Genomic DNA, 14,151 nt, shown 5'->3' with positions numbered 1-14,151 from the left:
GTTTCCTTTAAGTGAAATTCCTGGGTCAAACAATATGAAACTTTTTTTTTTTTTTTTTTTTTGCATGTCCCATCTCATTACACCCTTGCCTGCTTTAGGAGTTTTTTCCCTTTATTTTTTTAAAAATGATTTTTATTTTTTCCATTACAGTTGGTTTACAGTGTTCTGTCAATTTTCTATTGTACAGCAAAGTGACCCAGTCATATATACCTTCTTTTTCTCACATTATTCTCCATCACGCTCCATCACAAGTGACTAGATATAGTTCCCAGTGCTATGAGGCAGGATCTCATTGCTTATCCATTCCAAAGGCAATAGTTTGCATCTATTAACCCCAGACTCCCAGTCCATCCCACTCCCTCCTCCCTCTTGGCAACGTTTTTTTTCCTTTAATCTTTGCTAATTTGATGGGTAAACATGGTATCTTCTTGTTCTATTTTTGGTTTTATTGCTTCTTTGTGGGGTGAACTCCCTCCGTCCCTTTGCTTATGGAGGCCATGGCTTTTCCGGTTTGTTCTGGGTGAGGAGCAGGAGGTAGGGATCAATGGAGGCAGAACCATATGTAGGGAGAGAACAGGGTTCAGGGTTCACAATCCAGCCTGGAGAGGAGTGGGGGAGGCAGAGTTTGGGAGGGAATTTGGCTGTGGAGGTGGTGAGAACTGGGAGGAGCTGGGCAAACAGCATTAGTACAAGTGGGCGTGTGGGGTCAAAGGGCTCCCACGAGGCAAAGAGATCAGGAAAAGAGAAATTGCTGCTAATATGCTTAATTATGTCCAGAGACCTTATCAGGCCTTCTCCCCGCTGCAGCCGCCGCCCCACTGGCCCCCAGCTTTCCTTTAGGTAGGATCCTCTGCCACTTGTGAGTAGGGGTGCTGGTTGGGCGAGGTATCTGCAGTTCTTTACCGGCTGCAAGGTGAATGAACCGTGAGAGTGGCAACAGGGGACCAAGGCCAAGGACAGATCCATGATAACTATCATTAACTTAGTGGTAATTACAAGCCAAGCACTGTTCTAAGCACTTCACTTCTATTCATTTATCCTAAAAACAACCATCTAAAGCAGGGTCTCTCACACTCTTCTTACAGAGAAAATGAAAGCACAGAGAAGTTAATAACATCCCAGCGGCAGTCAGGAAGGAGTCTGGAATTGAACCCAGGCATTCTGGCTACAGAACCTACGCTCTCAACCAATAAATATAGAAATAAATGTGGGAAAGGGAGCCAGAATTGCAGGGCCCCCCCTGCCTAGCTCCGCCTGCCTGTGTAAGAAAACCGACGACCTAGATTAAGAACGCCGGCTAGGGCCTCTGCTAAAAGAGAATCCCAGAACAATAATAAGAGCTATCTTTTATTGGGCTCTGGCTTTGTGCCAGGCACCGTGCAAAGGTGTTTTAACGTTTAATCCTCACAATAACCCTTTTGAATGAGGCACCGCGATTACCCCATCTGATTTTACGGGTGAGGAAGCTGACGCACAGAACTTGCCCAAGACGCTGCCGGGCCGATGCCGAGTGGCTGCTGCCCACGTGGCTCCGGGAAGAGGAAAAAGGGCGGGGGCGGGGCCGGCTGGCGGGGGCGGGTCGGAAAGGGGCGGGGCCACGGACCCGGCGGGGCCGCAGAGACGCGCGCCGGCGCTGGCGAGGTTTCGGTGGGGTCACACTTGTTGCGTGACTCCCCCACAGTGCAGCTACCGGAGTCCGACCCCGCATACCCAGAAAGTGTGGAGAGAAACCCAGACGAGTTCCGGGTCCCGCTCTCTGGGGAGCACGTGGCCTGCCTGCCTCTCGAGTGCGGGGCCCGGGGGTGGGACTCCGGGGTCTCTAAGGCCGGTGCCGCGGCCCAGGTCGGCAGGGATCTGCCTCCCACCTGCCGGCAATTTTGAAGGACTGCTTTACTCCTTCCATCTTAGTGCCAGGGCAGGGGTCCTTAGAGCGACTTGGCGGGGTCTGGACCCCAGCCCTCTTCCCTTTCCTCGCCACCTGGCTTCCCGGCGGTGTAGACCCTGGCGAGCAGACTCCCCGGTACCGCACAGGGCTCGAGCAGCATGGCCTCAGGTGAGTGGGGTGTGGGGGGCAGGGTCTCTGGGACAGAGAAGAGCAGTGGTCAGAGTGACAAGAGGGTGGGCACAACCTGCAGACCTAGGGGAGGCAGCCAGCTTCTCCTGGGGGAGGGCCTGGACAGCAGAGCCTGAGCGTGGAAAGACAGAAGGGAAAGTCAGAAGCGGCTGGGGTCTCTTTACCAGACCCCCAGAAGCCCTTGCTTCGCAGCCTTCCTGCCTTCCTACAGGGTAGCTTCTGCTGGACAGTGGAATTTTCCTAAGACAGGCTCCTCCCTGCTGGGCTGGGATTCTCAGTTCGACCTCATCCTCCCAGAGGTGGGCTGGCCCTTTGGCCGGGTGGGGTGTGTGTGTGTGTGTGTGTCAGAGGATATGAGAGGACTCTGCTCCCAGAGGGGCTGGGTCTTCATAGAGTCCGCCTGCTCAGAAAGTGTTCTGAGCTTGGGGACCCCTCTTTATCATTATTTTTTTCTCCCAGGCTGGCTGGACCAGTTAGCCTGGACTTTGACTCTTTTGCTCCAGAGCCCTGGCAAGGGACAAGGGCTCGGATGGGGTTGGTGGAGTGCTAGGGCTGGCCCTGCCCCATCTCGTTGCCTCACCTCCACTCCGCAGGCCCAGCTATCCTCAGTCACGTCACTCTGTCACTCTGGGGACTGAGGAGAGGAGGGGATGGAGGCCCCCCCGCCCCCGAGGTTGCCTAGACAACATCAGAAATCGTGGCCAGGGCCTCTTCCGCTGGCGGGGCCTCTGCTTCCTGCATCAGTCACTCCCGCTGGGGGCGGGGCAGAGAAAGGGGTTGGATGTGGCAGAGCCAGGCCCAGCTGGTGCGGCTCAGACTCCCCCCGCCATCTCCGCGGCTGGAGCCATGGCATCCTATTCATCTGGCCCCGGCAAACCCACTGCCAAATATCCCTTTAAGAAGCGGGCCAGCCTGCAGGTTTCCTCTGCAGTGCCAGGTGAGTGTGTGCTTCCTGGCCTCGGGCTGGCTCTGCCGCCCCACTCCCCCTTGCCCAGGCCACTGGTCCTCCGAGGAGGGGGGCTTCTCCTGCACCCGCTCTGCGGTGGTGCCCCTTGCCCAGTTCCCAAGGACAGCGGGCTTGGGAGGTGGTGTGGGGAGGGAGGTGGGGTGGAGGGTGCTGGGTTTCTATGTCGGGGATGCTGTCCTGTGTAACGAGGAGTGGGTGTGGGTGTGGGTGCAGCAAGAGGTGTATTTGCACACGTGTCAGCGTGTGGATGTGCTAAGACTGTTTGCATGTGGAGCGTGTGTGAATGGAGTGGGGGATGCGTGGGACTGACTGGTTGGCCGACTGGCCACACTCCTGGCAGCTGTGTCTTTACCAGGCAGGCTCAGGCTATCCTGCTGCGGTTAGTTCCTCTTTCCAGGATCCCAGATCTCAAATCCTCTTACCGGGGCTCTGACATTGGGACCCACTTACCGTCCCCAGGCATCCTGGGCCTGGGGGCCCAACTGTATCTATCGTTCACAGTTTGTTCATTCCTGGTCTGTCTTGTGAGCTTCCTCAGAAGTGTGGGGTGTCCTTGGATCCGGCCCATGTTGGGGCTTGGGCTGGGGCCACTGCCTGCCTGCGTGTAATCCTGTACCCTTTGGTTCGGCTCCCACTCCAGTAGGCATCTCCGCATTATTTGGAGCAGGCAGTGTGGTATGGCTGTGCCCGTCTCCCTGAGGGCTCAGCTGCCTGGGTCTGTGCTTGCTAAGGGCTAGCTACCTGCCACCTGCTGCCCCAGACCTTGTGGCTGAGGGAAGACACCCCCACTTTGGTGACCAGATCAAGCCTGTGTTCCCCCTCAGCAGCTGTCTGTACTTACAGCCTGATTTTTCATACGCCTACCTTCAGTTTTTCTTATGCTACTACAGATGCTGGCCTGAGTTCTGTACTGCGCCGGGGGGCTGTGTTCCCTGTGCCCAGGTCTGTGTCTCCAGAGGGTGTGTCCCCGGGGGCTAGGGCTGTATACCTTTGAGCAGTCATGTGGTGGGAACATCTGATACTTGCCGGTCAAAGCCTTGGCAGTGAGTGAGGGGCTTCGGTCAAGTGGGTAGACAGGTTGGCCAGAATCTTGGAGTTGGTGGGAGTGGATGGGACGTAGTCCCCTCTGGCTCTTGGTCAGTATGCCCTGTGTGTGTGTGTGTGTGTGTGTGTGTGTGTGTGTGTTGCTGTAGCACAGACCCTGGGTGAAGGGACCAGCAGGCAGCTGGGTGTTCCAGCCCTGACCTCATAGAGTGTGGAGGTTACTGCCTGTCTGTCACCTCCAGTGAACCCTGGCAGCCTTGTGCGGTGGCCTGGCAGCCCGGGGGGGGGGGGTGGCTTTGCCTGCTGGAACCTGTCCTGGTCCCCCCAGCATTTCTGTGGAGGCCCATGGTGATTCTCTGGGAGAGGCGGTTGAGATGAGGGCCTTTGACTCCATCCAGGCCAAGGCTGGGGGTCTGTGGCCCACCTCCCCGAGGGCATTAGAAGTGGGGAGGAGTTGTGTAGAGTCAGGGTTCTTGGGGGAGCAAGGACCTCAGCCTCTGTCTTAGCTTCGAGCGCAGAGCAGGAGCCCATCTTTCCATCCCCTCTGCTTTGGCCCTTCCGAGTGAGAGACAGCGTCCCCACCCTCCCAGTGCCTTCCTCTTCATGCCCTGCCTGCTCATTGCCTTAACCCGTGTTGACCTCAGAATGTCCCCAGGCAGTGGGTGGGACTGTATGTGGGAAGCGTTCGGAGGGTCCCTGGAGATCAGATCGTGGTGTTTTCCAGAACACTTGCAGAGGCATATCTCTGTGTGCCTTACTGCAGCTGTGGCTAAGCAGGGCAAGCCTCCTTATCGCTCCTCTATAGGCAGACTTGAAGGCTCGAGAAGGTCGAGGCTTGCTAGTAATTGGGAGCAGAGTCAGACTGAAATTCTAGTCCTTCTCCTCCCGAACCTCTTCTCCTGGGCAGTTTGTCCCCAGCGATAGACCGGGACAGGGGAGGTCTAGGGGGCCATGAGCCAGTCCTCCGGGCCTCAGGGAGGCCTTGTAACTGGTCCCTTCCTGGACTGAGCCTCTTGCCCAGCTGCCAGCCAGCTCCTTTCCCCAGCAGAGGCCCTGTCTCTCCCAAGGGACCCCATATTTGGGGGCCCAGAGGAGAGTGGTGAGCAAAACGAGGCCACTGGGCCGAGGCAGCTGGCGGGGGGCTGTTGGCGTGGTGGCAAGGATGGCTGCTCGCCCTCTGACTCTGGCCAGTGGGGCCCAGGGCACTGTTCCCTCGGGTGCTGCACTGTAAGGAGGCTTATCCCCTCCCTGCCAGCCTGCCTGCCGTATCAGCCTGCCCTGCTCCTTCCCCTCGGGGCCCCACTTTGGGCTGGGCCCTGGCACTGTAGAGGTTAAAGCTCTGTTCAGTCCAGGGGTTCCTCTAATCTCCCAACTCCTTCCCTTTGGATTCCTGTGCTCCCCTGAGCTCTCCCAGCCCCCGGCTTGCCGTCATCCCGGGGTCTCCCCTACATGCAGCTGCACTTGGTACAGCCCGTGCCGGCCCCTGAGCTGTCCTGGGGGACTGGCTGCAGCTCCACTCAGCAAACAGGCGGGCAAGGGGCACAGGGCTGCTGGCTGGTGCTGCCTGACTCTGCAGGTAGGGCCCAGGCAGGCCCCGGGGAGAGTGGGGGCCAGGTCTTGGATCTGGGGCAGGCACCCCCTCTTCCCTGTGTTCAGCCCTGGGACAGGGCTCTGGGGTATGGGGAAGTGGGCCAGAGACTTCAAGGCACGCTACCTGGGTCGAGCCTCCGGTCCTTCGCTCAGCCACGGTGGAGACTGGAGACGCGGAGGGAGGGTGCTGGGGGGAGGGACCCCCAGAACTGGCTGGGAGAGCTTCCTGCTGGGGAGGGTGGGGCTGGGGAGCTCAGGAAGGGTCCTTTGGGGGTGGGCTGGCAGCTCAGACAGCCCCTCTAGACTGTCAGCTTCGAGGCGGCCTTTGGTGCCGGCCTCCTGGTGGCAGCTGAGGAATTCTGCCTCCATGGAGGGGCCTCTGGCTTCTGACACTCTCTTCCCCAGGCCCTCCCCAGGGCCTCCGGCCCGGATCCTGGGGCCTCTGAGTGGCGCACACTGCTTGTGGCAGCTCCCTTTGGAGGGGCAGCCAGCAGTAGGAGGGGCAGGCCGGGGCCAGGCCACATCTTGGCAGCCCTGGGGTCCTGGGGGAGAGGGCAGGTTCCTGCCGCCACCCAGGTCTCCCACTGCCTGTCTTCCCATGAAGGCGGGTCCCTTCCCAGGTCAGAGCTGAGTGGCAGCTGTGGCTTCCCCAGGCTCTGAAGGTCTAGGGGACCAGGCCCAGGCCCTGGTCCTCAAGAGGAGGATCTCCTGGGCTCAAGGCAGGTCTGATCCTGGGCTGTCTGCTCTGGAAGCTGTGGGCTGGGAATCGCTGGCGTGGCCACTAGGTCCTTAATGCGCGCTTGGAGTGTGTGTGTGTGTGTGTGTGTGTGTGTGTGTGTGTGTGTGTACAGGTGGACATGGGGGGCGGGGGGGGCTGCCTGTAGCAGGCACTCATGTGAAAGTTCTCTCATGGCCTGATGGAGCAGCCCCTCGTCCAGGATTCAGATTTTCATTTCTGGGGTGAATGAATCCCCTCAATCAAGGGGCACACTTGGGACCCCACCCCTGAGCCTGGAGTGAGTGAGGGGTCCCCGTGCCAGACTGCAGGCCAGGGCCACACGCAGGCGCATTCCTCAGCCTCTGAGGGGGGCACTGCCCACTTTCCAGGCCCTGGCCTCTCTCCGGGGCTTCCAGTGCACCCAGGTCTTGCCCTCTACCCTTTGACCCCGCACCACTGTCTCCACAGAGGCTCGGGGTGGGCTGGGGGCCCCCCCGCTGCAGTCTGCCCGATCCCTGCCAGGCCCTGCCCCCTGCCTCAAGCACTTCCCGCTCGACCTGCGCACGTCTATGGATGGCAAATGCAAGGAGATCGCCGAGGTATCGCCTGGCACCGCACCCTGCGTCCCCCCCACCACTGTCCCCACGCCTCGTCTCTGCTCCACACCCCTCCACCCCAGCTGTCCCCGTACTTCACGCTTGGCTCTGCCCTGATCCCTAGCCTGTCCCAGGTACTCCCAGCTTCTATGCCCTCACCCCGTCCCCAGACCTTGAGGACTAGGCCACCCTGACCTCTCCTTCCCTCCCACCAGGAGTTGTTCAGCCGCTCCCTGGCGGAGAGTGAGCTCCGAAGCGCCCCCTACGAGTTCCCCGAGGAGAGTCCCATTGAGCAGCTGGAGGAGCGGCGGCAGCGCCTGGAGCGGCAGATCAGCCAGGATGTCAAGTAAGCCCCCAGCGTCAGAGCCAGGCAGGTCTTGGGGATGGGGGGACAGAGCCAGGAGGACATGGGGTTGGGGGGACACAGCCAGCAGGCCATGCGGGGAGTGGCGGCAGCTGGGGCTGGCGGAGGGCACAGGGTAGTCTGCTGCCTCCCTCTGCGTCCATTCAGACAGAGACCCATCTCTGTTCTCTTGCAACCAGCCCTCCCTCTGGGGTCCCCGGGAGGCGGCCTAGAGCTGTGCTGGGACGCGCAGGCTTTGAAGTCAGGCTGCTGGCTTCTGGTTCCCTCTTCTACCCACCAGTGTGGCCGGGAACAGGTTGCTTAACTTCTGGCTGTGCTTTCTCATCTCTGGCGTGGGGCAAAAGCAGCACCCATGGCACAGCACCTAGTACAGCGCAGGAACCTGGGAGCAGGGGTCTCGCCTCCTGCCTGACTGTTCACCCACCCACTCACCTCCAGGCTGGAGCCGGACATCCTATTTCGGGCCAAGCAAGATTTCCTGAAGACGGACAGTGACTCGGACCTCCAGTGAGGAGGGCGGAGAGGCGAGGGGGATGCGGGCTGGGGCCAGTCCCACTGCTGCCTCCAACCCCTTCCCGTGCCCGCCTCCTGTAGGCTCTACAAGGAGCAGAGCGAGGGGCAGGGTGACCGCGGCCTGCGGGAGCGTGACGTGCTGGAGCGGGAATTTCAGCGCGTCAGCATCTCCGGGGAGGAGAAGTGCGGGGTGAGTGTCCCCAGGCCCGGGGTCCTGGGGAGCCAGGGATAGAGGCTGGGGAGACGTCTCTCTTCCCTGAAGCTGGAGGGCAGAGTCTGGCGCAAACAGAATGGTCTGAGTGTCTCTGGGGTCAAGGCCTCAGGGAGGAGGCGAGATCGAGCTGGGTCTGGAGCTGAGCCTGAGGACAGCGGTCCTATGTCCCTGTGTCCAGGTGCCGTTCACAGACCTGCTGGACGCCGCCAAAAGTGTGGTGCGGGCGCTTTTCATCCGGGAGAAGTACATGGCCTTGGCCCTGCAGAGCTTCTGCCCCACCACCCGCCGGTACCTGCAGCAGCTGGCCGAGAAGCCGCTGGAGACACGGACCTACGAGCAGGGCCCCGACACCCCTGTGTCCGCTGGTGGGACCCCCCATCCCTGCCCTCCTCCACGTGGCCTGCTACCCCAGGCTCCCTGAGCTTGGGGCCCGGGAACCTCAGCCTGCTGGCTTCTTCCCACTCCAGGCTATTTCCAGCCTCTTGGTGTGCGGTGGGGGGAGGCGGGGGCCGGAGCTGTCCTGCTGGGGCCTCTTGGTCGGGCAGCAGGTGGCCTGGAAGAGTGCCAGTCCCGAGTCCACCCTCTTCACCCCTGCAGACGCCCCGGTGCACCCTCCTGCCCTGGAGCAGCACCCGTATGAGCACTGTGAGCCAAGCACGATGCCGGGGGACCTGGGCTTGGGTCTGCGTATGGTGCGGGGTGTGGTTCACGTCTACACCCGCAGGGAACCTGATGAGCAGTAAGAGGGGTGTGGGGCGTGCTTGTGGGGAGTGGCAGGGGGCTGCTTTGGCTTGGCAGGGCACACAGGGCCTGGCTTGCCCTCCTCACTCAAGCTCTTCCCACACACCAGTTGCTCGGAGGTGGAGCTGCCGTACCCCGACCTGCAGGAATTTGTGGCAGATGTCAATGTGCTGATGGCTCTGATTATCAATGGCCCCATGTGAGTCCACGCCCGTCCCAGACACTTGGCTCCCCTTCCAGCCCAGATTCTTCCAGCCCCAACCCTGCTCCAGACACCTGTTGGTGTCTCGCCCTTTCATAGGCACCAAGTCCTAGATGTTCCTGTCATCTGGTGCCCCCTTGGCAGCCTCAATCCTGCACCCTCCTGCTTCCTCCTTCTGCTCTGTCACCTGGCGCCTCTCGCAGGCCTGAGCCCCCACCTGGTTCTCCTCTTGCCCAGAAAGTCGTTCTGTTACCGCCGGCTGCAGTACCTGAGCTCCAAGTTCCAGATGCACGTGCTGCTCAATGAGATGAAGGAGCTGGCCGCCCAGAAGAAGGTGCCACACCGAGATTTCTACAATATCCGCAAGGTTGGCCCTCGCCCCGCGGCCCGGCCCTGCACCTCCGCCTGCCCTCCCCCCAGGAGCCGGGCCACCACCCAGCATCCACTTTGGCGCATCCTCGCCCATCCCGCCACCTGGCTTCCCACGGTCTCAGCAGCCCCCTTCCTTCCCAGGTGGACACGCACATCCACGCCTCGTCCTGCATGAACCAGAAGCATCTGCTGCGCTTCATCAAACGGGCGATGAAGCGGCACCTGGAGGAGATCGTGCACGTGGAGCAGGGTCGCGAGCAGACGCTGCGGGAGGTCTTCGAGAGCTTGAATCTCACTGCCTACGACCTGAGCGTGGACACGCTCGACGTGCATGCGGTCCGTCCCCGTGGCGCAGGGCGTGAGGGGGCTGGGCCAGTGCGCGGGCCGGGGGTCGGGGTGACCTGGGCCTGCCGGTCTCCCCCAGGACAGGAACACCTTCCACCGCTTTGACAAGTTCAATGCCAAATACAACCCTATCGGGGAGTCTGTCCTCCGAGAGATCTTCATCAAGACCGACAACCGGGTTTCTGGGAAGTACTTCGCTCACATCATCAAGGTGAGGGGGCGGGGCCGCGGCCGCCTGGCACCGCCGTCCCTGCCCGAGCCACAGCCTGGGTGGCTGGGGGCTTGCACCGGGGAGTGCGGAGGGCGGGTGAGGGGCGCCAAGGGGTCCGACGGAGCACACCTGGTGGGTGGGAAGACCAGGGCGGCTGAGAAGCCTGAGGGTGACAGTCGCCCGGGCGGTTTGCTCAGGAGGTGATGTCAGACCTGGAGGAGAGCAAATACCAGAACGCCGAGCTGCGGCTGTCCATCTACGGGCGCTCGCGGGACGAGTGGGACAAGCTGGCGCGCTGGGCCGTCGTGCACCGCGTACACTCGCCCAACGTGCGCTGGCTCGTGCAGGTGCCCCGCCTCTTGTGAGTGTCCCTTGGAGGGGGAGGGAACGTGGGGGGCAGAGTTCAAGGGGCCAGGGCCTGCCTCCTGCCCTCCTGGGAAGGCCCGCCCTCCCCCGTCCCAGCCCAGCTCTCGGAGCTCAGGGTCTGTGCGGCCCAGCCCACCCAGCGTGGAGGTTCGGATGTGCCGCTGGGACCCTGGCCTTGACCTGCACACATGCGTGTGCATACGCCTTGCCTGCAGTGATGTGTACCGTACCAAGGGCCAGTTGGCCAACTTCCAGGAGATGCTGGAGAACATCTTCCTGCCGCTGTTCGAGGCCACCATCCACCCTGCCAGCCACCCAGAGCTGCACCTCTTCTTGGAGCATGTGAGGGGGTGGCCCAGGGCCAGGAGGGGGAGGACAGGGCCTCGGCCTGGCTGCAGCTCTGGGCCTAACCCCAGGGTCCTGTGCCAGGTGGATGGCTTCGACAGCGTGGATGATGAGTCCAAGCCCGAGAACCACGTCTTCAACCTGGAGAGCCCCCTCCCGGAGGCTTGGGTGGAGGAGGACAACCCACCCTACGCCTACTACCTGTACTACACCTTCGCCAACATGGCCGTGCTCAACCACCTGCGCAGGTGCCTGCTCCTGGCTCCCCTGGGGCCTGCCCTTCCTGCCCTGCCGCTTCTCGCCCCGCGAGCCTTGCTCTGGACCCGCCCCCAGACCTAAACCTGCTGAGTTCTTCCTCTGCCCTTGGGGCTCTGGGGCTCACCCCTCGCAGCCAAGAACCCACCTTGCCCCCTGGTGCTGGACGCCCACGGTCACCGGGTGGGGGCTCAGGAGCCAAGCTCGGGACCCGACGCTGTCTTCCTGTCCCCCAGGCAGAGGGGCTTCCACACGTTTGTGCTGCGGCCACACTGCGGGGAGGCCGGGCCCATCCACCACCTGGTGTCGGCCTTTATGCTGGCTGAGAACATCTCACACGGGCTGCTTCTGCGCAAGGTCAGGCTCTGCTCCCCGGCCTCCCCTCCCTGCACCTCGGGCCTCTGCAGCAGCTGATCCTCCTCACCCAGCCCTGCTGGGACCCCCTTCACACCCCAGCCTCCACACCGAAACCCCAGCCTCCACACCAAGGCCCCAGCATGGATTCTGGCTGTAACCCCCAGGCCCAGCCTGGACTGCCCCCGGCCTCCCACTGTGGCCTGAACCCTCCAGAGCCAGGTATCCTCCCCAGCCTTGAGGCCACCTGGTGGACGCAGCCTCCCTGTTGCCACCCAGGCCCCGGTCCTGCAGTACCTGTATTACCTGGCCCAGATCGGCATCGCCATGTCCCCACTCAGCAACAACAGCCTCTTCCTCAGCTACCACCGGAACCCGCTACCCGAGTACCTGTCCCGCGGCCTCATGGTTTCGCTGTCCACTGATGATCCCCTGCAGTTCCACTTCACCAAGGTCAGCACCTGGCTACCAGTTGTCTTGGGACCCAGAGGCCACCTGGACAGGGGATCTCAGGGCTGGTGCTGCCCTCTGCTGGTGGAGTGCCGCATACCTCGTGGCAAGTCCCCTGGAGGGGCCGGTGGCAGGGCGGGTGGCAGGCCAGGCATACTTGTCTGAAGGAGCTTGGCCCACGCAGGAGCCGCTGATGGAGGAGTACAGCATCGCCACCCAGGTGTGGAAGCTCAGCTCCTGCGACATGTGCGAGTTGGCACGCAATAGTGTGCTCATGAGCGGCTTCTCCCACAAGGTACCGCACCCCCTCGGCATCCCCTCACCTCCCCTGCTCTGCATTTGGGAGGCCGCAGGGTCCCGGCCGCAGGGTCCCAGAGCTGGCTGCAGCCCTGCCCGTTACCCCGCCCTCACAGGTGAAGAGCCACTGGCTGGGACCCAACTATACCAAGGAGGGCCCCGAGGGCAACGACATCCGCCGCACCAACGTGCCCGACATCCGCGTGGGCTACCGTCATGAGACCCTGTGCCAGGAGCTGGCGCTCATCACGCAGGCCGTGCAGAGCGAGATGCTGGAGACCATCCCGGAGGAGGCGGGCCTCACCATGAGCCCGGGGCCGCAGTGAGCCCAGCCCTCGCAGCGCCCCCGCATCTCAGCACCTTGACCGTGTTCTGTCCGCAGACCCCTCCCACCCTGTGTGGTCTCTGCATGTGTCCATTCATCTTCGTTCTGCCCTGCATGTCTGCCTGTCCCTGTCCCTGTACCACCACAGGGAAAGTGGTACCCACAATCCACTTTGCCCTTGTCTTGGCTCAGGTGGCACCTGACGGCCCGGGTGTGAGGGCCGCCCTGCCAATGGCCCTGTCCCAGGATGCTCTGAAGCCTGGCTGTTCTGTAGGCATCTCCGTGTCCACAAGAGCTCAGGATGGTTGTGGGGGGGCTGGTCCCTCTAGGCCTTGGGGTCCTGCTCAGGCAAATCCAAGCTCTGGCTGGAGCTCAAGTGTAGGCCCCTGTCTTGTTTATGTGACTCAGGGGCAGCTGAGTGTGGCCAGTACGTGTGTGTAGTGGGCACGGGCTGCAGGGGTCTGTGGCGCTCCAGCAGCCCCAGGGTGGGTAGAGCTGGCTGAGTCACAGCTCCGGCTGCCTGGACTCGAGCCCTGGAGTTGTGGGACCACCGCCTCCACCAGGTCACTGCCCAGCAGCTTTCTCCGTCCTTCCTCTGGTCCACATGCTCCTCTGGTGTCCTCTTCTTGTGCCTCTGTGGGAGGGGCAGCCACCCTGTGCTGTGTCTGGGGCACTGTAGCTGGAGGGTCCTGGATCGGCCACCAGCCCTGGGGGTAGTCTCCCCACTGTGGTCCCCAGAGTTTTGACCAGATCTGGATCCCACCTGGTCCCCTGTGTTGAGTTCTGGACCGAGGCCTTTGCTGTGAAATGCAGTGTTTCATACAATCCTGTCTTTCCTAGTGCATGAGAAATAAAGATTATTTAAGTAATGAGGCGGGTGGGGTCTCTGTTGGAAGGGGGAGAGCCATGGTGGACGGTGGCCAAAGTCGGGTCCAAGAGCGTCGTGGATGGAGGGTGAGCAATTCCTAGGAGAGTAACCGGGCTCGGCCGAGTGTGCATGTGGGAGTGGACACAGGAGGTGGGGTGGGAGGAGAGCCCCCCACTCCGAGCCTCATTTGCTGCCCAGGCCCTCCTCCAGCCGGCCCCCTCTGAGGCGGACACTCGGCCCCAGGTCTGGGCACATCCCTGTCACATCAGTGTGGGGATCAGTATCCCCTCTTCTCCTTCCTCCTCGCTTCCCAGCCTCTTAGGGCCCCCTGGTAGATGTGGGGTGTGCACTTACAAGCAGACCTGAGGCCAGCAGGTGTCACGCTCAGGACATGGGGCTCTTCTGGGGAGCTTGTTTAAAGCGGCATTTCCAGGTCTTACTTGCAGAGATTGTGATTCAGTCGGTGGGAGGCATGGTGTGGAAATCTGCAAGCTCCTGCCAGATTCTCTTGCAAAGGGTTGGAGCAAGACTGTGCCTTCTGAATCCAGGCTCAGTCAACCACCTTGGCTGAGTCCCATGTTGAATACATGCTTTCATGAGCACCTTTTTGGGCACAGAGGTTGCTGGAATCTGTCGCCTGTGTGAAGGAGGAGAGTGGTCTGTGCCCTGTGCTGTCCAGGGTCTTGGGTGGGCCGTTCGTTGCTGCCACTGCCACTGCTGCCAAGGAGCGAGAAGGACAGGCTGGCCGCTTCAGAAGCAATTAGCTGTAGAACAGCACGAGCCTGTGGAAGTGAGGGCTGCGGAGGGAGGGGGAGGCCTGGTCAGCTTGTTCTGCCCCAGCCCGCCTCCCCGGACCGCACAGCGCTTCTGCTCCTCGCCCAGCGCCTCTGGGCAGACGCTCTCCTCAGGCTGCTACCTCCTGAGGGCCTCTAGCCAGGCT

At 61.7% G+C, this 14,151-nt stretch overlaps 1 protein-coding gene across 4 annotated transcripts; it reads left to right on the top strand.

Annotated features, from left to right (window-relative positions):
- Positions 1,582–13,215, top strand: AMPD2 (adenosine monophosphate deaminase 2). 4 transcript variants are annotated; one of them, XM_021090067.1, is made up of 18 exons: positions 1,582–2,053; positions 6,862–6,992; positions 7,205–7,335; positions 7,792–7,860; positions 7,948–8,056; positions 8,259–8,445; positions 8,678–8,819; positions 8,931–9,020; positions 9,261–9,390; positions 9,537–9,731; positions 9,820–9,951; positions 10,149–10,312; positions 10,533–10,659; positions 10,747–10,910; positions 11,154–11,274; positions 11,551–11,724; positions 11,906–12,016; positions 12,135–13,215. In XM_021090067.1, the coding sequence occupies exons 1-18, from the start codon at positions 2,044–2,046 to the stop codon at positions 12,342–12,344; spliced, it is 2,397 nt and encodes a 798-aa protein (XP_020945726.1). In that variant the 5' UTR covers positions 1,582–2,043; the 3' UTR covers positions 12,345–13,215. The 4 variants fall into 4 exon arrangements, with proteins under 4 accessions (XP_020945726.1, XP_020945727.1, XP_020945724.1 ...); XM_021090068.1 differs by having other exon boundaries at positions 1,656–2,373; XM_021090065.1 differs by lacking the exon at positions 1,582–2,053 and adding an exon at positions 2,062–3,011.

The sequence above is a fragment of the Sus scrofa genome, chromosome 4, assembly GCF_000003025.6.
Source record: "Sus scrofa isolate TJ Tabasco breed Duroc chromosome 4, Sscrofa11.1, whole genome shotgun sequence".
NCBI lineage: Eukaryota > Metazoa > Chordata > Mammalia > Artiodactyla > Suidae > Sus > Sus scrofa.
Note: the sequence above shows the minus strand (reverse complement) of the source record. Positions and strands in the feature narration are given on the sequence as shown.

Coding starts and splice junctions, on each gene's coding strand:
- AMPD2 (XM_021090065.1), top strand. CDS start 2,921: ATGGCATCCTATTCATCTGGCCCCGGCAAACCCACTGCCAAATATCCC. Junction 6,993..7,204: donor AATGCAAGGAGATCGCCGAG/GTATCGCCTGGC, acceptor CCCTCCCACCAG/GAGTTGTTCAGCCGCTCCCT. Junction 7,336..7,791: donor CAGATCAGCCAGGATGTCAA/GTAAGCCCCCAG, acceptor ACTCACCTCCAG/GCTGGAGCCGGACATCCTAT.